The sequence below is a fragment of the Macrosteles quadrilineatus genome, unplaced genomic scaffold (assembly GCF_028750875.1).
Source record: "Macrosteles quadrilineatus isolate MER2022 unplaced genomic scaffold, UCM_ALF_1.0 Scaffold_2__2_contigs__length_208266976, whole genome shotgun sequence".
NCBI classification, from domain to species: domain Eukaryota; kingdom Metazoa; phylum Arthropoda; class Insecta; order Hemiptera; family Cicadellidae; genus Macrosteles; species Macrosteles quadrilineatus.
The window spans coordinates 115,502,960-115,525,522 of record NW_026542595.1 but is presented as its reverse complement, the minus strand read 5'-3'; the positions used below and the strand labels follow the sequence as shown (position 1 = coordinate 115,525,522).

At 33.8% G+C, this 22,563-nt stretch overlaps 1 protein-coding gene across 3 annotated transcripts in view; it reads right to left on the bottom strand.

The window, feature by feature from the left end:
• Positions 1 to 12,414: 12,414 nt before the first annotated feature.
• LOC128987458 (B-box type zinc finger protein ncl-1) overlaps positions 12,415 to 22,563 on the bottom strand; it is a 29,625-nt gene continuing 19,476 nt past the window's right edge. For 2 of the 3 annotated variants that reach the window (XM_054408307.1, XM_054408309.1), the window contains 7 exons: positions 20,062 to 20,241; positions 19,519 to 19,703; positions 18,098 to 18,291; positions 16,297 to 16,362; positions 15,657 to 15,820; positions 14,166 to 14,398; positions 12,415 to 13,663 (listed from right to left, as the gene is read on the bottom strand). In XM_054408307.1, the coding sequence (XP_054264282.1) occupies positions 13,559 to 13,663; positions 14,166 to 14,398; positions 15,657 to 15,820; positions 16,297 to 16,362; positions 18,098 to 18,291; positions 19,519 to 19,703; positions 20,062 to 20,241 (1,127 nt within the window). In that variant the 3' untranslated portion in view covers positions 12,415 to 13,558. The remainder of the gene's footprint in view (positions 13,664 to 14,165; positions 14,399 to 15,656; positions 15,821 to 16,296; positions 16,363 to 18,097; positions 18,292 to 19,518; positions 19,704 to 20,061; positions 20,242 to 22,563) is intronic. The other variant, XM_054408308.1, reaches the window with a different exon arrangement.

Sequence of the window (22,563 nt, the reverse complement as noted above, 5' to 3'; positions counted from 1 at the left end):
TTATTAATATTTTCAAACTTTAAACTTTATATCAAAAGAGTTACGATTTTATCAGAGACGATACTTAAAATATTTCTTGATAAATAGTAACATCAAAAGAAAAAAAAAATTGTGGTTTTAGGTTAATAAATTTTGTAACTAAATCACAATTGATATACTATATTTTTACAGCTGCATTTTTACTTTAGTGGCTTGTGAACAAATTGTCAAAATTCAATATATTGTATTTTAGCAGTTGAAATATAATATTTTTCTATAAAATTACACCCCTATTTTTGTACAATTTCCAGTAATATATGGATTGTTACAAATTCTATGATTGAAATCAAATCTTTGCTGAATACTATTACGCAGTGTCTTTAAATATTGAAATGTTAAGATAAAACATGTAATGGACAAGCCTAATTTAAATTTTTGAATAATTTGTGTATTTTGTACAGTTTTATATAAATTTGAAGTAAATAAATGTATTTCAGTATACCACGAGTTTGGTTATTCATTCATCGATAAATAACACTATTGGTAGGTGGTAAGTATATTTAAAAAAGATTTTTACGCCACACTACATTATTTTGACGAACTTTCCACGCAAGGATTTAGTCCAGAAAACAGCTGTTAGCCGCCACCTTAATCAAATGGGGTTTCATTGCGTACTACTGTACTGTAATGAGTTTTACCGGACACCAATCAGCTGATTATACTGTATTTAGGTGGCAATGAGTGGTTATAAACAAAAACATAACCTCTCTTAGAGGTTATGACTAGTGATCTTTAGTCCTTTAGTTGGTGGAAATATATAAGGATTTGTACGGATTTAGTAGTATGGCGTAAACTATCGTACGCAACTCGTCCAAAATGTGTGTACCGGACTCGTATGGTAATCCCGTATGGGAACGACCACACTCGTCCGGTAAACACTTATTTTCAGGACTAGTAACGTAATATACTATAGCGAGTCATTGTTTACCCCTAAAAGCTACCTTAACCACTGAACATTTGTTTCATTCAAGCAAATGGTGTTTCTAGATATAATGATTTGCATCAACAAGTTTATTTGTCGTGTGACCAAGGAATATAGCAGTTTTTTTTTTACCTGTCCATTATAGAACTCATGGTCACATGTCTTATGATTGTCGAGCCCTAATAATAGATGGCGTAGGTAGATTATTTATGGTTTACAGCAAGATATTGATCGAGACCAAGTTGACACCGGTTTCAAGTCAAAATGAACCTAGTTAAAGTAAGCCATAGACAGATTGCGCTGATGTACATAAACAAGTTCTTTTAAATATTTACCTTTTAACTAAGTGAAGCTGATGAGATGTGTTATTGTAAGGTGTGGCATCTTAAATCACATAAACTATCTCAATAACAGAATATAAGGTGAAAAAGAATTCTAGACACTAGCGCAATCTGAAACTGGCTCACAGAACAATGTTGTTCTTTAATATAAAGTCACCGACAGCTGGTGTTGGTACATATAGACGACTACTTTCATAGCCGTCTCTCGGCTATGCTTCTAGTACACAAAAGTCGATGTCCAGACTGATCGGATCTAGATTAAATTAATCTTAGATTAGATTTTTTGACACTGGAACACCTGGGTGTGTATTTTGATGTTAGATAAATTATGAAAGAAAGAGACAGCTTTGTTTTGTAACTAAAATCAACTGCCTCTTTGGTCTTCATCATCATTAAAAGCCCAATGATTAAGAACAGCTAGATCCATTTTCAAACCAAAATATTTAGACTTCTCAGCATCGAACCATGAACATTCTGAAGAGTTAGAACATAGTCTCCTCAAAGGCTGCGTTTATGCACAAGGTGATAGCGGTCCCGCTCTCGCTGTGAAAATTCTTCAAAATTGTGCAAGAGGTAGCGGTCGGTCAACAACGAAAGGAGTGGGGGACATAGTCTTACCAACTCTAACTCTCTAGCTCACAGTAAACAAATAACCCCTAACCGAATCCAGAAGACAATCCACGTGCATGTAGGTAGGTTGTCCAAGTCGGCAACCCTGGCTACAGCCGCTCCCACTCCCGCCGTGCATAAATCCCTTGATAGTCGTTCCTGGTTTGTGGCAGCACAAAAATCTCTATTTTGAGCGCATGGCCATGGTAGGTTTGTCCTGAGGGCTTGTGCACCTGGGCGATCGTTGACACTTATGTGTGTGTATTTGTAAAATTTAAAATTTACTGATTTTTGTTAAAAGTTTCTGTAGCTATGATTTCTGTTTTGTTTTATTGTATAGACTGATTCTGTTAAAATATTTGTATCATATTTTAAAGTACAGGTTGTTGAGTGTAAGAAAGGGACATGTGGCCCTAACTTTGCCTGTGAAAATAAATAATTTTTCATTTCATTTCATAAACAGTCTCATTTGACTCAATGTAGTTGAAAACCGCTCACTCTCCAACAACCGCTGCAATTTCTAACTACACAGCGGTCGAGTTAGAAACTACAGCAGGAGGACAACCACTACCGCTCCAGCTCTTTGTGCACAAACGGTTCCTTAAGACTGTGGTGAGACTTAAGTGGCATATCCAACCGTAACAGGAATGACTAATTCATAATGGAGATTCTCCACAATGTTTATACTACAGCAATAAGCCGGCCGATGTGAAGTTGCCACACACAATGCAGCGGCCTTGTATGCGAGGAGGCTATGGTTAGTACTCTAATTATGAAGAGATGCACTAGTATTCCAAGATCAGTTGAAGCTTATGGCAAACTTTTCCTTGTATAACCTTTCGTATATGATGGAAAACAATATTATTTATTTATTTTTTAGTGGAAAAATGATTTATTTTTTATTAATAATAATTACAAGATCACTATTTTTATTTTAGATCTTCTCAAGAACATGCTCGTTGCCCTTAAAATTGAGCAAGTCAATCTCACTCTAATCCAATTAACCACCAGACTGTAAGGCTTAACCCATTTTTATGACAACCTCTCAGCTAGTGCTCTTATTAGTGTTTGAAAATCGTTGCCTCTGGGATTCCGCAGACTGATGTTAGGGGTGAAAGAGGCAATCCGGCTCTCACAGGTAGTTCATAATAATTAGGGTTACTGTACTTATCTGATAAAACATGTTTATCTTTTTACCCATCCTTACTTTAGTACGAGATCTAGAGAGCTTGTTTAAATGTTTGTTGTGTTCATACATTTAAAACAATTTTTAAGTTTACTTGGGATTTTAAAATGTAAGAATGCACGTTATTCTCTTAGGTGTAGGATCGGATACAGTAGACAGTTTCTCATCCTGATCAGATTGGTTGGGACTTTCTGACATCTACATGACAACCTATAGCAAGTTACGTCCAAAATGTGTAAATAAACAGGCTTATTTTTATAACTGATTGTACCGATACTGCTGATTTCAGTTATTAAGTAAAATATAACTGTACAGTAGACTTCCTCTTATCCGGACACCTCGGGACCGAGGCCAGTCCGGATAACGGGTTTTCCGGTTAAACCAACGTCCCCAAAAACTCGTTATGTTACCAAAATATTCTACTTAAGTTAAGGAGATCACTGTATTTAGACATGTGATCACTGGTCTCAAATATTTCCCAACAGTCATTTCAGTACAGCCCACTTCCTGCCGATCTAGTCCGGTTAAACCGAAGTGTTGATAAGAATTGTCCAGTTAAAGAGATGTAATTTCCACCAAGTGTAGTACGGTAAAAAGGTGTCCGGATAAGAAGGAGTCTACTGTAGTTTAATTTTGCACACATGTTGATGTAGTAGAAACATATTTACCTAATTTTTAATGGTTCAGACTTTTCAGATTATTTCGTTGACAAAAGCGAGCCAACTGTAAGTGTATAATGAAAACAACTCATCAGAGTAAGGTGCAAGTTAACTTTCAACCCATTGAGTTAAGATTCTCATCATTAGAATAAAAACGAGACGCCACTACAAGAGTTGAAACAACCAAAAAACAAACAAAAATAAGACTTTGAAATAAGATTGGTTTCCTTCAAGTCTAGTAAAAACATAAAGTTGAACAAAAAATTTGTTAAACTTTTTACAAATAAATCGAAAGCAGTAAAAAAACAATTCCAAACAAATAAAAAAAAACCATTCCCCAAAATGCATTCCATTCTTAAAACCATCCATGTTGCTGTCTGTACCAGTGAAATAAATAAAATTAATATTTAGGGAATTATTGAACCCAAAAGTAGTTTCAATTGTCCAAAATAGGGTAAAGATTTCATCTATACTTTCCTTGCTTTTGTTACATATTCTAATGTATCTAAATACTGAAAGAAGGGGAAGAACTATTTTATTTGAATTATTCTAATACTGAAGGAAAAGTGTTAGAATGAGTTAAGGTGTTAGTTAAACGTGCAATAGGGGGAAAAAATTATATTAAAAAGGAGAGTGATTTTGAATTTGAAGGATCGTTATGAACATTTGGTACAGGAATTTTCCAGGTTGAAAATATTTAGAGGTTAGAAACATTGACGTGTTAATGAAACTGGCAGGCGGGTAGAACAAACACGAGGATGGTCGACAGGACTGAATGGTATCGAGCATTGGAGAAGGGTACAGAACTTACAAAACTGGCTTTTTAAAAAGTTTATTGACAAAAATGGTGAACTCATTATAGATGACATGTTATTCGACAATCCATTGTAACCTAACACACCTTAACAGTACATGAGAAAAATACACACAAAATAAGTTGTAACTCTATAAGTCAATGCCTCTAGAAAAGGATACCAGGCCTTGTGCAGACCATGTAAATAGTTTGCTATATATATATATATATATATTAAAAACAAATATAGTATATATACCGTTATAATATTTAGAACAATAAATTTTAAATATATTTTGTTTAGCAAAATGTATATAGTATTATAATTCGTTTAATGTGACATGGACTAAGACACAGTTATTTATTATATGTATCTAGAGTAGGCTAGAAGGTACATATAAGACACCCATGCTACCGTTCAACTAAACAGCTTGGATATAACGGCTATTTGATATGTAGAGTGTTAATGTGACTAACGTCAGCGAAAGCGACCGTCTACAAAGAAATTCAACCGCTATCGCTAATAAATTCTCAAATTTGATACGTTTGTACTGTAAATGACTATGGGCGAAGCTAATCTACCGGTAAACCTAAACGGGGGTAAAAATTGTGTAAAGACAGTGGCTATCGTTAACCTAACTATTGTCATCCCGACTAAACGAGTTCGAGTTAAGTATTCTATATGTATATATATAACAAAAGCCGTGTGGAATGTATTACGATATACAGGGCTAAACACTTAACCTACAATATATGTTACACTCATAGTAGCTAGACATGTAGAATACGAGACATTGTAAATACCTTAAAATAATACGGCTAAAACGCCTGATGAATATTATTGCACGTCCCAATGAGATTTAAACGTTTCGAAAATAGAACAGAATATATGTTCACAACCATATTTTTGAAATACAAACGGGTAAACGATGGACAGTGTTTTTAGGAATTGTTCGCTTCGAAAAATATCCAACTTCTCCCGATGTAGTGTGGATGGTTCGAGCAAAGGCAGAAAAACTAGTTCGGATCAAAAATGTAGTGACATTTTGACCAGTAACCTAAAGTAAAAAAATCTTTAAAGCTGGTTAAAATCTAAACAAAACATATAAACTAACCTAGGAGGTATCCAAATGACTATCTATTACTATTACTAAAAAAAATATAAAATTGACATTACATATTTGTGACTGTGGAGCACGATTTGCCTTGTGGTAAGGAGGTACTTCTGCCCAGACGGCACAGGTTCAATTCCTTTCAATCACTAACGGCATTCGGCAATGTTACACCGTGAACAACTCCTACTAAAATCCATACGATTAACTAATTAGTTTGACTGCCTTTACTTGAAAAAATAAGAAACTGTTTGGGAAACTATGGAACTTGGCACTAATAATCAGGTGGGTTAAGGATTAGCCACTAAAAATACTGTTGAGCAAAACACTAATAAGATAACATTACGTATATAATATATGTGCATATTAAGCGAGTTGTATTATTTCCTCAGAACAATAGCCTAACATTCGGTGGACCACAAACCCACCCATATACACACTTACACACGCACACTATGTAAATACAACTAACAACGTATATATGTAAAATAAACATTTTTTATACTTTTTTAAAAATATTTCATTTTAGTAAAAATTTAAACAGTAAAGTGGTATAACAACGACTGCTTTCAGATGTGTTCTTCATAGGAAGGCTAAAAGTTTTAGGCCTAGACAAATACACCGATTGAAAAAACAAAGAGTGCCTAAAAACCGGCAAGAAAAATGAGCGATGAAGAACATATCTGAGGGTGTATAAAACAGTATAACAACACGAAGAATTGTCTCGGCAGCGGCAATACGCCGCAACCTCACAACGTAAATTGTCATTATGGTGAAAAAATTAAGTGTATTAAAACAGGTTTGTTGCAATCGTTAAACTATGGAAAGGAAAATTCCTTTACTTACACTAGGAAGACTTGAGTTAGCAAACTAACTTACGAAAATCCTAAATTATGTTGCCGTTCGGCTTTGGTTTATTTGACTGTGATACGGTACCACCGACTTAAGCGTACTTCAGTAGATGAGAAAGCACATCGCCACGGGAAAGAGCCAATCTGACCAATACGAATCATGTAATCGTTTAGGAATAAAATGTTCAGATTCCCCAACACATTTGTAGGAACTAGGTATCTCTTTGAATAGCATCTAAGAAATAACATTGTAGTGTTAAATCCAAAATGTAAGCCGAATCATAAAGAATTAAATATTTTATCTCGGAGGATAATATTGAAATACATCAAATTGACTCTTTCCAACATTATTGGCGACAACATAAGGCAATTCACTACAAATTTCCAAGTATAAAGTAAAATTTGACTTATAAATATTGCTTTATGTACTGTGCTGACGAAGATTGTTGGATCGTTTGTCTGATGGAAATTTTGTAACGGTCGTAAGCGGCTGGTACGGAAAACACGAGGAACTGTTCGGAAACCCATTGGACTGGTACAAAACTTAAAAACTATACAACATTTCACTAAGTTTGGTTGTTTAAAGTAGAGATTTCCTTAGAACACAATAATAATACTTATGGTTGTTAGAAAAAAATAAAACATCTGACAACTAACGCTACAGACTATCAGTCAACAGTTTTACGAGGTAAAATTATCAAACTCAAAATTTGTAAGCAATTTTCAAAAGATAGAAAGAGGTTTTCAACAATCAGTAAAATTTAAAATGGAACTCGATTCTGTAATAACCTTATAAAAATACTAAATAACCAACATTTGAAAATTGTATTGTAAATATCACATTAGAAATATCTAAAATGGCAACTCATTATCAAAAGCAACAATAGTTTTAGAAATCATTTTGTTAAAGGCGGTAAGTTCTCCTGTGAAAAAAGCTCGGTTAGTTTACCGATTTAAGTATAAAGTCATTTTTAAAACTGTTCCCTTTTTAAACTTGTTTTTATTTTTATTTATACAAGATAAAAAAGAGATTAAGCTCTATTGCAATATTATATGAAACTTTACTATTTCATGTGTTAATATAATAGTCTGTAAAAATTTAAAAACAGTGCTAGTTTAAAAAAATATAATTGAAATAATACTACAAACAAATCAAAATGACCAGACATTATAAACAAGAGTAAAATAGTTTAAAAAAAAACCAAAAGGATCCCAAAAAAGCGAGAGTGGTTTTTTACTACAAAATTAAACATTGTTATCTCCAACAATAGTGTAAATAACACAAAATTTTACTATCGGGATTGGAATTGTGTTGTTACTAGAAGGCTACACTCAATATATTGACCAGTGGCTTTTGGTTTTTCTGTAGGTAAAGTTATAACAAAGCGACACAAAATATAAATCATACCTAGTAAAGAAATTTAAATAAAAGTTCTGTACAAATTGTGAGCCTAATAAATAATAATGGAAAACATTGTAAAAAATCTATTCATAAATTCTGTTTATCAACAAAATATTGACTTTTATAATTACTTTATATAATAATTATAATTATTTTATAAAATTATCTTACGCAATGTGTAAACTCAAAATAAAAACTGACTAGAAAAATGTTTCATCTTAAGGAAAAAAAATTAGCAAAAAATAATTTAGCTAACTCGGGTATTGACCATGTGTATAAAAAGTATGAATAAAGAATACAAAAATAAAACTTGACTACGTGTAGTAGAAAAACTACAAAAGCAAACCAATTTTCAGTTAACTGTAAAATAAATAAGTTTCATAAAATAAGAAAACTTACTACCAAAATTAAATTTACAATTAGTGTTTTCAATGGCCTTTTTACTAAGGAACAGTAAGTGAAATGTAATTTTCTAAAGATATGAGGACGTATCCATCAACATATTAGATAGGTTAATCTATAAAAGAAACATATAAAGAAAACATAGGCAATTCTAAGCCAACTTCAATTTTTCCATTACCGTTGATTGTTCAGTTGGTTAATAGCAAAAGGAAAAGTGCAAAAAATGTTTGCCGGAAAGCAAGTATACCAAGCTTAGATTAGGTTATAGTCAGTTATTTTATGTTCCCAGCAAAAACTTTTGTGTTTTAAATAATGATGCACCAAAACATTTTGCCGTTACTACTAACCAACAGAACAATCAATGACAATATGAGAAAAATTGAAGTTGACCCACTCTTAGCTCAGAAGTAGTATACAGGTTAGGGCTACGGCAAGGCTAGGTCCTGGATCAAAGTTAAGGATACAAAACATATATTTTTGTATATATATTTTTAGGCATTTAACTTCTTTTTTCTCTTGGAAAACTGGTTTCTAAACCCAATAAAATCAAAGGATTTTTACAAGTTTAATCTAAATTAAATTAAAATCAGATGTTTAGGACAGTTCAGTGTCAACAGACAAATAATATAGTTAGGTTTTAATGAACTCGGTTTTTGCCTTCTGTAGCCGTTAGAACAAAAAGGCAAGAGTTATTTCCCTGCCAGGGATTTGGCTAAAAAATGTGTTAAAATCTAACATGAAGATATCTTAACTCATTTTGTTTCATTATACTAGGCCTAACTCATTAAATTTTATTTTTATTTTTTTACTTTGGCTACACAAATTAAATAGTAACTTATCATAAAATATTCCAAATATTGTGGTAAAGTACAAATTTATCGGTAACTCATTGATATAATAGTTAAAATATAAAATGATACTAACACTCATGAACAGCTAGGCTATGAGTTTAAAACCAAAATAAATATTTGGTGGTGAAAATTTGTCAAAATATAAAAATATGTTACTAAGTAGAAGGCAAACACAACAATAGTTAAGTAATTTACCTGTTTATCTAAAAGCTTAAAAGAAGGAACCATTTTGAAATTGGTAGTAACAAATTGTCGGCGAATAAATTATTATCTTCGGAATTAATTTCTAAATGACCAGTCGAGTGCATGTACAAAACGAAGCGAGCAAGTTTTAGAAAAATGTTTTAAACATTTCAGGTACTTAAATCACATTTATCTATATAAAAGTAAACTTTACAGCAAGTCCTCAATAACTTAACTGAATGAATTTTTGAATATGTCCCCTTTTAACGCATTTCCAAAATCTCACATTTCTTGGTTGAGAATACGTATAATTTTAAGGCAGGGCAAACAAATGTTTATTTAGAGTCAAAATCTAAGGCATGGCAACTGACAGTTGAAAAATAATATATTTTAAATGAGTACCGTAGTTCGCAAATTTTTCACAACACAACATAACCTCCAAAACAGGGGTTTTAAAGTTATTTTGTAGTTAAAGAATGAGAAATAAAATTGTTTGTACTTAAAATTGTAAACAAATTAGATTAGGAGGCTTAAATGAATATGAATAAAACTAGAACACTATTGTAGACAAACTCTTACAAGAAAATTGATTTTTATGTTGTTTCACTCGACTAGAAGTTTTGTTATTGAGGATCTACTTTAGGAATGTATAAAACACGTTTAGACTTGTTAATCTAAAGGGATAATTTTACAAAGAGTATATAAAAGTTGTATAACATATGAGGCACTACTTAGCTTTAAGGTGATATTGCTAAAATGTACACAATTTGTGAAATTGACAATTTAGTAAAAATGAAAAACTATAAAAATTGCACTGCGCCTAAATATAACTAGGTTGGGTTAGGTTTACATGCAAGTTCCAAATTGCTTGGATTTTTACTACTTTCTCTTATATGGTTCATAGAATTGTTCAACAAGAACTCGTTAATTTAAGGGTAAATGCTGGTGCAAGAGTGGCATTTAACAATTACATCTTTGGGCAGATCACTTCATCAGAACAGACCGTAAAGTACAGACAGATTTTGTACTTGTGGTTTTGTGCCTATTCATACAACAGAACAGTATAGTATCAACAGAATTGTTATAACTTAATGGAGCTTAGGCTTGGTGTGAGTTCATCGCTACCATCGTCGTAAATTGCCCCCTGTTAAACAAATTGACTCAAGATAGTTTCACAAGATAATTTTAATGAATAACAATTTATTGAACCAAAACTGAAAAATTTAAACCAAATTACAATATCAATGACATTTTTGAAATAATCCCCGAAATGTTTAGATTTTAAAATATATACAACTATCGTTGGCAAAACAGCATTTTAGAACTTACAATCTAACCCACATTATCTTTGGAATTAAATTTTCTAAAAATGTACCAGTCCAATGGAATCCTTTGACCAGAAAAAAATTATTTAAATTCCGTTATTGCTCATGTAATTATAAACGGTCGAGAATAAACATGATTATCTTCCGCTAAATTACACAATTATAAACACTCACTAGCTTAGAAACATGAATACAGACCACACTAATCTAAGTTAAGAGTTTAGTAAACTTGTCTCAAAAAGCACCTATTTATGGTTACATAGAAACTATTTGTAAAATAACACCATCTATGTAAAAGAGCCAATGTCATAAATTTAATTTCATTAATTGTTCATAAAATTTTGAGGAATAAAGAAAACTACGTTAATACTTGTCGAGAATTAAACAAAGAAAGTATTTTACATCATAATGAAAATCACTTTTAACTAAATAATGGTAACTAAATATGAAAACGGTAACAGATCATAAACGAAAATACTAGTTGTAAGTCGGTGTAAATAAAACAACAACAAATATAAGATCCCAAAAAATGTTGAAGTTCAATCCTTTACAACTTTAAATTTGAACCTCTCCAATTGCCAAGAATCCATTTAGAAAAAAACATTACTATAAATTTCCGTAAACAAAAATTACCAGCATTATTCATAACAGAACAAATGTTGTTGTTTGATCCACAAAACATTCTTTTTAACAATTATATATTCAATGTTATTATATAGCTTCCTTATAGAATACGCGTAACTAACGGAATAAAAAAAAAAATAGTTTTCTTACAGTGCTTACAAACAACATTATGTATTTAGTATTATGTATTTTCCTTGTAAGTGTAATGTATAACACACAACTACCGTATTGTCAGTGGTAAATACTAATAAGCTAACACAGCGAGGTAAAAAATAGTAAGTGAATAAGGCTCGAGAATCTCTTCAATGACATTGGCTCGACATCAAACAGTGTAATATATTACCAGGTTGTTTAAGCTTTATGCAAATTAGTAATGCGATTGTAAAAATCATCAAAAATACGCTATCACATTATTTTTGAAAGTGTATATGAAAAACAACATTAGATATATTTGAATTACCACCCTAAGAATCTGTGCACTACGACATGTTCCAAACAATATGAAATCGTGGTTACAGTGCTCAGGGTATCTAAGCTCGAAAATACAAATACAATAAAATCCAACAACACTTAAAAATAAACAGCCAATCTAAAATGACTGGTTCAAACTCTCTTACGACTAAGTTATTATGTTACAATTCTCAAAAGAGGAATAACAAGTTATTTATAGATCCTAAAGAATATTTCGCGCCTAGCAAAATGCTAGCGAATAAAAAAAAGAAACAGGTTATCTAATTTAAAAGATAACACTAAGGTTACAACGAATCCTGACGATGCTACTATCACAGGCATGGTATAATTAATATATCAAAATGGCTTGAAGAAAACCTGCGGAAAATTGAAATTACCACTTTAGGCAAAATGGGAATCCGGTGTGAACGTGTCACCGCTTTGACTAGCCAAACATTCATAAGTGTACCTGGCAGTTCAAACTCCTCAGAAGACTGGAAAACATCAGATCTCTCATAGTTCCTGAAAAGTTATTCTCAAAGAAAAAAATAAGTATCGACTAAGTAAAAATTGTTCAATGTATGACTTACCTAAAACAACGCCGAAGTTTGGAAATAAATTCAAACGGTAAATAAGTTAAATTAAAAATAAAATAACAACAAAAATAAATCAACATACTGTCTAAAAAGATCAGTTTGAACTAAAAGCTTTATTGATACAACAATATATTATATCTATAAAGAGAACACATTACTTAACTATCAAATAAAATACATAGGTAAGCCTCGGTAACGGAACTACGTCACTCAATGGTTTTATATCACAGTCTTTGACTCGATAGAATTTCTACACCCGGTACAATCGTAAGGTTGTAAGTAACTCGGGGGCTTGTGTCGTAAAAATCGGACAATTTTAACAGAGTTTGAGGCTGTTTGAAGGATGAGGCACTTGAGAAACAAAGTAAGACAAATCAACGATTAAAACTACAACAAATATACACATTCAATCTTACACTTAGAAATATTGCAACAATGCACACCTAGTATGTAAGTGCTAACAATCGTAATGGCACTGAAATAACATACTCAATCCTAAGACACTCATTTTTTTTTTAATTTTTATGGTTACCTCGAGTGGCGATCTAAACACCTGAGTTTAAGGTTGTGACATTCAAACAGTGGTCTAAACTACATGAAAATGATAATACAGTACATTTTGGGAATATCTAAGTTTTAAAGGGTTAACACTGTTTTAGCGAGTAGATTTGTGAGAAATCTAACGTACTGAGTGAATTAAGATTAAATCTAAAACAGAGAATAAAATATATGAGAGTGGGGAGAAACTCCGCAGCATAAATAACAATAAAACTCAAACTAAAATAATATAATATATAAAATACTTTGAGACAACATCAGTCTTGGGGGAATCTTTGATATATAAATATTTAAACACACAAAACGCAGGAATGCTGACTTGGAATATACAGACCTGCGACCGCCCGCGCATTTACTAACGCTCTTAGGAACAACATTAACATTACAAATCTCAAATCTTTCTCGAATAAATAAAAGCCACAAGACTAACATAACAACAAACTAAGTATTTCATAAAAATACGCTCTATGAGCTTAAATGCCTTTGTTACCGAGTAGACCTTTGAAAGGACCAACTTTGATAACACAAATAAATCTTTAGCAGGGTTCAAGAACATTAAAATGAGGCTAGTAAGAAAACTTAACCTAGGTTAAAATGAATTAAAAGTCTAAACAATGACGGACATGTGAGATCAAAACATAAACATAAGGGTTAATTAGACGATGTACAGCGTGTTAAGCACTAACACGTGGTGGTTGTTTTTGGCGAGAGTTACGATGAATCCCTCAGAAGTGATCTTGAGTCCACAGCAGCGAGAAACCTACAACAGATCCATGGTAATATGTGACACAAACCTCGAAAACTATCTCTAAGTAGGCTACTAGTGTTTCAAGATAATTCCATAAAAAAAAAAACATTTCGATTTTCTGAAGATGTCAAATTGCATTTATAAAAGCAAACTTGCACCAAAACAAACACACAACACAAAAAAATCAAAGTAAATAAACAAAAGACAGTAAATTGTGATTTTGAGAAGAAGAAAGAAAACTGTAAAAAATTAGAAGACTAAGAAAAAAGAAATCTTTCCGTTCAAACAAATTAGTGATCCAATGTTGGGCATAAAGTAAAAATAATAAAGTCGAGAGATTGATTAGGCTATTAACAGGAAATATCAACTAAAGCCGTCTCAGCTATCTGACGTAATCAGCCGCAGAAATGTAAGGTAACACGACAAATAATTAAAATCACAATTTGTTTAAACCACTATATTAATCATTAATTCTCAGACCTGTTCAAGACGGTCTTATAGATTACTACGGTACCTTGACGTAAGGACACTCAAACTCGCAGATGTGGTCTCCATTGCGGTTAAACACTGCGACGTGGAATCTGTTGCCATGAGAGTCTCCGACCAAGACATCGCCAGCGTCAGAGATGTCAATGCCATTTGGGAAATTAGTGATGCTTTCGCAGCCGATGCGACGTAGGAAAGTGCCCAACTCGTTGAACACCACCACGCAATGTCCTTTGAAGTCGCATACGAAATACTCTTTGCCTGCAAACAAGGGCGAAGCTGTAGTCATGTTTCAAGATAAACAGCTGAAAACTGTAATGACCCTAATAGCCTATAAATATATACATACATATCCTCCCACGTTCCGGTCATCTCCGGGTCTGGGTGTTTGCTTCGTGTCCCTCCACATACTGCCACTGCTCTCCTCTTGCTTCCACATCTCATCTCACCTCGAGCGTCAATCCCCTTCTTCTAGGTCTTCCTCTTGGTATTATTCCGTTCATGTGAAGCTCACTCATTTTTATTTTCAACAAATAGCCTATCTATATGTATATTTAGTTAGGAGGCACAGGGCAGGATAAGCAGGCTTACCTTAAACATTGTAGTCCTTCACTGAGGACATTCAGAATCTAGTGACTCTAAATTTCTTAAAATATTCAGTTTTTCCGTTCTGTTTTCTTTGTGGTTTTTGTGAAGTGGGATGCCTTCAATTTTTAAGGTCAGTCCATGTATCCTGTGCTTTGTCTCCTTAATTCTCAGGCAATAAGCCCTTTCCAACCAAGCTAAACCTCTATTTATGATCAATTTACGTTTTACGAGAAAGAATTGATGAATATAACATATACAGGTTGTCCAGCTTGGACTAGGAAAAAAACTACAAATCAACCAAAATATTACCGTTACCACTCTGTTATCAACGTTGTTAGTATTATAACAAGGAAAATAATAGACTTTTACTGATTGGGAGTAAAGCTTATAGTTGAATAGGCTATATCAACCGTTTCAAGATGGTGGTTTTGTTTTCAAATCTCAAAAACAAAAATTAGGTAAACATTTTACTCTATACCAAAAGTTGCTAAATTTTATTAATTAAAAGACAGTGCAAAGAAACTGTTTGAAACGGTTATGGATTTTTTATTCATATTTTGCACAAAGGTAGTAGGCAAAACTATAACTAAACATGTTTGCTGAATTTCATTGCTATAGCTCAAACCGTTAAGTAGTTATAAGTGTTTTGGCAAAAAGCAAATACAGACAGACAGACACTTAACTGTTTGAGATAGGACATATGTTGTATTGCATTTTTTTCCTGTTTTGCCCTCACGAATAGTCTGGAAAAGTTTGTCTAGTCGAATCTGGACACCCGGTATATGAATTTGAACCGATGCAGATCGTGTTTTTGTCCTCTGGTGACATTAAAATAGTAAATTGGCCCTGGGCCCAGTTCTTACCATGAGACATAGCTTTTTCCCTATAGGAGAAATTTAACAGTATCCCCAGGCAAATAATTTGCACTCACCATTGATGGCCAGGTCGGAAGGTTCTCGCATGTGGTCGCTGCAGTCAAACCAACTGAGCAAGTCACCGTTGTCAGAGATGACAAACACAGTTGGCGACACTGAGTCGACAGCGACGATGTGACCCTGAGAGCTGACGGCCAGACCAGCCACAATGTCAATGTACCTGTCAAACAAGAATTCAATCAGCTGATGAGTTGTAAGAACAAAATAGGATCAGGAACCAACTGCCTCCTTCTCCCTGTAAAAGCAATTTTTCACATGGAAAATACCACTTTCTAACCATGCAAAATAATCAAATACAAAAAAGACCTTGCTAACTAAATTAAAGTCTTTCCTCACTATTGAATTTCAATACTTTTAATGTTTAGTTTTTTAAGTTAAATCTAAAACCACAACTTTTACAATAACCTAAATGGTTTATAGGTTAATTATGAAGCCAGAATTCTGTTCAGTAAGAAGTTAATCAATTTGGTAAAAAAATAATTGTCAAGGAAAATATTCATTAAGTTAAAATTTATTTATCTATTTAACATCATAAAACCCCACAATGTAATAACAAAAAAAAAGTATTACGAGTCTATTGTAAACAGGGTTTTACAGCAGCTACACTTTACAGGACTACGGGATGAGGAGGGGTACCTGGGACGAGTTTTCTTTCCGGTAAACGCATCATTTATTGCAGGAACATTCCACCATTCGCTGGTCCTGAAGATAGTACGAGTTAGTCACACAACACACAAACACATGCCAAACTTACCACTTACCAAAACTTACCAAACTTACCAAAACCAGGCCACTGGGTTAGGTTACGTAAGGTAGGTTAGGCAATGGCAGTTAAAAAAACAAAACATGCTTAACTTAGTTGCTTCAAGGTTCTGGTAACAATGGATTTTTTTTATTTTTAAATACTTGTAACTGCTAACTTACAAAAGTATTTGTAAGGAATATTTAAGAAAGGAAGAATTCAGCTAGCTTAACTCAGAAATTATATAAAAGTGGGTAATGGATAGACAATAGAAGAACACAGCACATAACACTAGTATTTATTCCTAATATGGGAATTCTGGTTAGTTTTGTAAGGAAAGGCTCTAGGCCAGGATTTTAAATTGTAGAAAAAGTAGGATAGCAGCTAGCTAGCTTACCTTGAAAGTGTAGGTAGGCTATAGAACATGTAGAAATAAATACACTGTGCACACTATATTTCATCCCCTGAGGGACTTAGTCAAGTGTAGAGAAAGAGTTTATAAATAATAATTCTTCTGAATTTGTAAACTCTTTCTCTACACTTGACAAAGTCCCTCAGGGGATGAAATATAGTGTGCAAAGTGTATTTATTTCTACATGTTCTATAGCCTACCTACACTTTCAAGGTAAGCTAGCTGCTTTCCTACTTTTTCTACAATTTAATATAGGAATTTTTCAGAGTAGATTGAAGAAATTATGTTCTCTTCGACCTACTTCCAGAAGTCCTACATTAGGGTGAAATATCAACGCTATCTCTGATGACCTTTTAATTCGTATTATTAGCCTCTGGATTTTTGTTTTCTCAGGTAACCTAGCTGAATTATAGTCTTTTTAATAACATTTCAAACTAGCCACCTGGTTTTCCTTTAAATTATAATCAAAATGATTCGTTAGTAATTTTGGGGACACAAATTTCTTAAAATCTTAATTGTTTTGTACAAAGTAGGTTGCAACTACTCAGTTGCCAAAATTAATAATACTGTAACCCCAAACTAAACAGAGTGCAATGAACACAGAAAAATAAACAAAGAATAAAATAAAACTACTGTATATTAATTCGTCTTTGTAGCCTATTTTCAAGAGTTTCAGGTTAAGTATGAGAATATAAGTGGCCTTTACCTTGCCTGGTACAGTAACAAATGTTTTTTACTCAATTTCATTATTTTTTTTTACACCAATGAGATTAAACAAATTGTTAGATGTTCTAAATTTTATGAATTCAAAGAAGTTAAGAGAAAAAAAGTTGGAATATTGGCTATACTAAGTAAGGTTAGAATATTGGGTGTGTTATTTATTACTGTTGTTATTATAGGACACCAACTTTAATCTTACCTTCGTAATAAATAATGGAGTGTGGTCAGTGTTGAATATACTTTGATAAAAATAAAATGACAGAAAACAAAGAAAACACTTCACACCAAATCATGCGAGGTTTATTTACAAAACGCAAACAAGACTCTACGACCCCTGATATGTTGCAGCTTTTGTTTACTACATCTCTTTGGTACGGTAATCAAAATCATAACGTGCCAAGTTAATCATGTTTTCTCTGATAAGATAGTGAAACCGGGTAAGTAACAAAAGCTGCAACCTATAACAAGGGCCTGCTATACACACCAAAACCAACACATACTGACCGATTCTGCTGTTGACAGAGTTGCTTGAGAAAAACGGTCACTTCTCAGAAAATACATACCTGATGGCGATTTTCTTGATGAAGTGGCCGTTCTTGGTAAAAATCTGCATTCGAGAACGCTCGTTGCCACGGTCGCACACCACAAATTTTCCACTGGCCTTCATCACCGCTACCTTGCGAGGATACCACAACTGTCCTTCCTCTTTGCCGGGGATTCCAAACTGGAATTTGAAGTTGCCGTTCTTCTCGAAAATCTGGAAACATGCATCGTTGTTGATAAAAATTTTTCATGGGAAATCTTGTAGTAAATTCCACATTCACTGTGCAACATGAAGTGTCAATAAGCCATGCATTTCAACAGGGTCCTACATAAAATACATCTGAAACCACAACACATTTACGGTCATCTTTTTTCACTTGTTATTTTCACACTTTTTTACTGTTAACTTTATTGATAATCATGAAAAAAAGGTTCAAAATACAACAGTTAGTAAAATATACTTAAGCACTTTTTTGAGGGCTGCAAACACAATTGATTTGATATTAGGAATGGGAACTTATGACTTATACAGAGAAAGAACGACAACAAACATGATAGATCCAGTAATTGCAGCTTGACTACCTCCCATAGACCTTAACTGCTTGAAAGTATAAAAAATATAGTGATACTGGTACTTATTTTGCAATTAAAAAATCCAAACATTGACCGAATTGGGTAAAATTTTCAATTTTGTGTCAAATTAACATTAATTTTCAGAGAAACCCATCACACTGTTTCAGTTTGCGACAATGATTAACTTGTTGCTATTGAGCTCCCCAGTTGCAATAGTTTGAGACAACAACACACACTTGTTAAAACACACACTGGGTAAAAGAATGTACAATAAATTACCGAACCATGTAAAGCAGCTAGATTTAATTAGATATAAGTCTTATTTGAAGCAACTCCTCCTAGAATTAAGTGTATATAGTGTTGAAGAATTTGTTAAATATTTAGATGTTTATTTGTGTCATAGCTAGTTGTATTGTTTCTTTTTTAGAAATGTAATGACGATGCACCAGTTTGATGTTACCTGCTGTAACCCATAAATGTTATGTGCAAATAAATACTTTGACTTTGGGGGTGTTTTTAAGCTGAGTATGATGAAGTATGAGTGTAGAATGGATTGCAATGTTACTGACTAGGCTCAGTTGTTACCAATCACGGTCATTTATGAAAAGCCCACAAGTTTAATGACAACTGAACACATCAAACCATCAAAAAGCTACTGTCTTATCTGAGGCTCAAACCAGCGGCCTCTAACTATTAGTTATTAACTCATTAGTCGAACAGCAGTAAAAAAAGACCGGTTACCGCACTGAACAATACCCGGCTTTTGTGGTAGTCTGTCTACGACCATACGAGTCGCTCCCTTAGCAAATGTAGCACAAGATTCTATCACTACAAGGTTTAATTCCCTCTGTCTGTCAGTTTGGCCTACCTGAATGCGATGGTTGTTGGTATCGGCAACGATGATGTCCTCCTCAACTCCCAGACAGAAGCCGTGTGGAGAGTTGAATTGGTTCTTGGCTGGTCCGAGAGTGCCGAACTTGAAGCGAACCTGCATTGGCTGCGCTGCCTTGGTACCGTTACGAGCACTGAACGGAATTGCGTTTCCAAGCACACCTGAGTGAGGGAATCAAAACTAAAATTCCATATCTAAACAATTAATGCCCTTAGTTGTACTTTTGGGTGGCAGAACATAATCAACAAGAAAATTAATTCCATCTAGTTTATAAATTAAAAATTATCATAATAGAATGAACACTATGATGGTCGATAAGTGTTTCCCAGCCTTTTTCTGGTGTAACATTTCCCAAAAAAACAAAAATGTTTTGCGTACTACTTATCAGCAATAATTTCCTCAAAAATATAGTATTACATGACCAAAAATAAACTAGAAAAAAAATGTAAAACATTTTTGTTAATACCTACTTTAAACTTTCTGTCAAACCCTACGTAGTTTTTTCATAACCTAACTTACCGTTGCTAGCGGTGGCCAGCAGTCCGGTGCCGACACCAGCTAGGGGAGGAGGCAAGATGGCGGGTACACCGTTGATTGTTGGACTCAACACCGGGGGAATACTGTCTATGGGAGACACGCGGCCGAGCAGAGGAGCTGGCCCTGCGGCACCGTTCAACGGCCCACCGTTCACAACCATCTCTGTAACAATAGACAAAGATGTATAGAGACCATTAAGTTAGGAACCATAATTTTTCGTATTTTGTTTTCAACTTAACCCCTTAACCGCCGTCTAAGTAGCCTAGTCAAAATCCGCCATTGCCACTTATTTTTGCCGTTTTTTGACGATTTTTACTTGTGATTTAAAAAATTGTACCAGTTGTTTTTTTTAAAGAAAATAGTTATCAATATTGTTTGTAGACATCTTCAAAAACATTAAGCTTTAACAATACTAAAATTTGAGATTGGGGGGGGGGGTGGGGTTCGGGGGTTTCTTGAGTTAGGCCTATAATAAAAATTAGGCCTACAATAAAGTCTACAACTCTAATAAATCGTCATCCTCAAGCCTCATGTCACCAGCCATTACAACTAATATTTACTACTCATTCAACACTACCAAGTAAATAACCACCAAAAATCACAATTATAATGACACGCATAATGTACGTAAGCATTACGTAAGCTTCCGCAAGCACGAGTTTTACTGAAACTACGAACGGAACTGATCGGGACCATTACTGACCTATAATACCACTAAAATCCACCAGATTGCAGCACTAGTCAAGCAGCACTGTCAACAACTTGTTTACGTACGTATATCAGAGATAAGGCGGGAAGTGAGCTGTTAAAAATAAAACACAACAGCTGATTACGTCAACACGAGATAACTCGTACGTGGCGGTTGCTCTGAAAACTAGTATCGCCCGGCATATCTCGTGCGTGGCGGTTAAGGGGTTAAGGTTGTTTGGGCTCGATCAAGAGGAAACATTCAACGGTACACTTATGTGGTGTCTAGCACTAGTCGCTGATGTCTAAGGCAAAGTCCAACACCGTCCCTCTTGTACTACAATGCTCACAGTAGAGGAAGACCCTGTGCCACAGTAATTTCCACTTGCTTTGCCACTCAGGCTCTTCCTTGCTTGTCACAAGTATATTTCTGGCAATATACTAGAGCTGAAAGAGCACGGTCATCCCATAAGCAAGTTTTCTCTGTAGGCCTACCTTCCTTCCTTCTCTGTGGGGTGATGTATTTCTGGCGATGAACTCATTATTCCTAATTCAATGCGTATGCCACCACCTTCACTTTTAAGCAAAGTGATTAGTGGAGACCAGACTGATCAGGCGTGGAAGTTGATTTCCAAAAATTATGGTACAAAAATAACGGCCAATGGAAACAAGATATTAACTTGAACAAAATTGCAACAAGTAAATATAATATTAGGCTATTAGAAGAATGACGAAACACCTGTGCATTTATCTATAATCTCTGTACGTTTATGTGCTAATAAACATGATTTAATTTTTGTTGTTTCCCTTTAGAAAATTTCATATTTTTAATGATCTAAAATTGTACCTGAATAGTTTCAATTTTATCAAGTGACAAGTTTGTTACTTTTTAAAAATTCAGGATGAAATTACATTAATCTTCTTAAGCATTTATGAGATAAAAATTGTGAGTTTTCACTTTATTTGAGCTAATTCAAAGAAAATTAAATTTTAAAAACTAATTTCTCTGACTAGACACAGTCATAACGCTGGATTTTCCTAGGCGCAGAAGCATAGAGGTAATTTAATGGTGCAGTTTTCCTAGAGAAGCATAATGGATTGCATTGGCGACAAGTGGAAAGTCGCTTCTCTACATTCCACGTTCTACACTTAGGAAAACCCATCCAAAACCCAGTTAAGCATCCTTGGAGGCTAGTGGCCATCTTGTATAATTTCTAACAGCTGCTGAAGAGTTATTTACCGTCCAAAAATAATTTTTCAAATACCAAAGTGATTATAATTTAAATGTTTACTATACTGTGAGATAAAAATGTTCTTTGTAGTTTTGAATTGTTCCCTTCCAAGCTGATGTTTAACTAACTAATACAGTACATGACTATTGATACAACCAGATATTCCATCCCCATGTTAAAAGTTGTCGCCAGTTTTTTCATGAAAATCATCCATAGTTGATGTGAGCCACCGACAGATTGTGCTGATGTAAATGAGTAATATCTGACGAATATGCATACTTTTAACCAAGACAAACTGATGAATCGACTCATTGTTAGCAATAGTAACTGTTATGAACCATCAACTTTGTCAGCAACCAAAAATAAGGTAGGAAATATAATTTTAGACTAGCACATTCTTTGACTGGCTCACACAACTATGTTCTTTGATAAAAAATAGGCGACAGCTGTTCCCTATAGATGGGATGTCTACTTCAGTATCCAATAGTCAAATCTAGCTTTTTGATGGTTCCAAACTGTGCCCAGCTGGGCTTTAAATAAACGGTCACATTTTTATTTATATTTG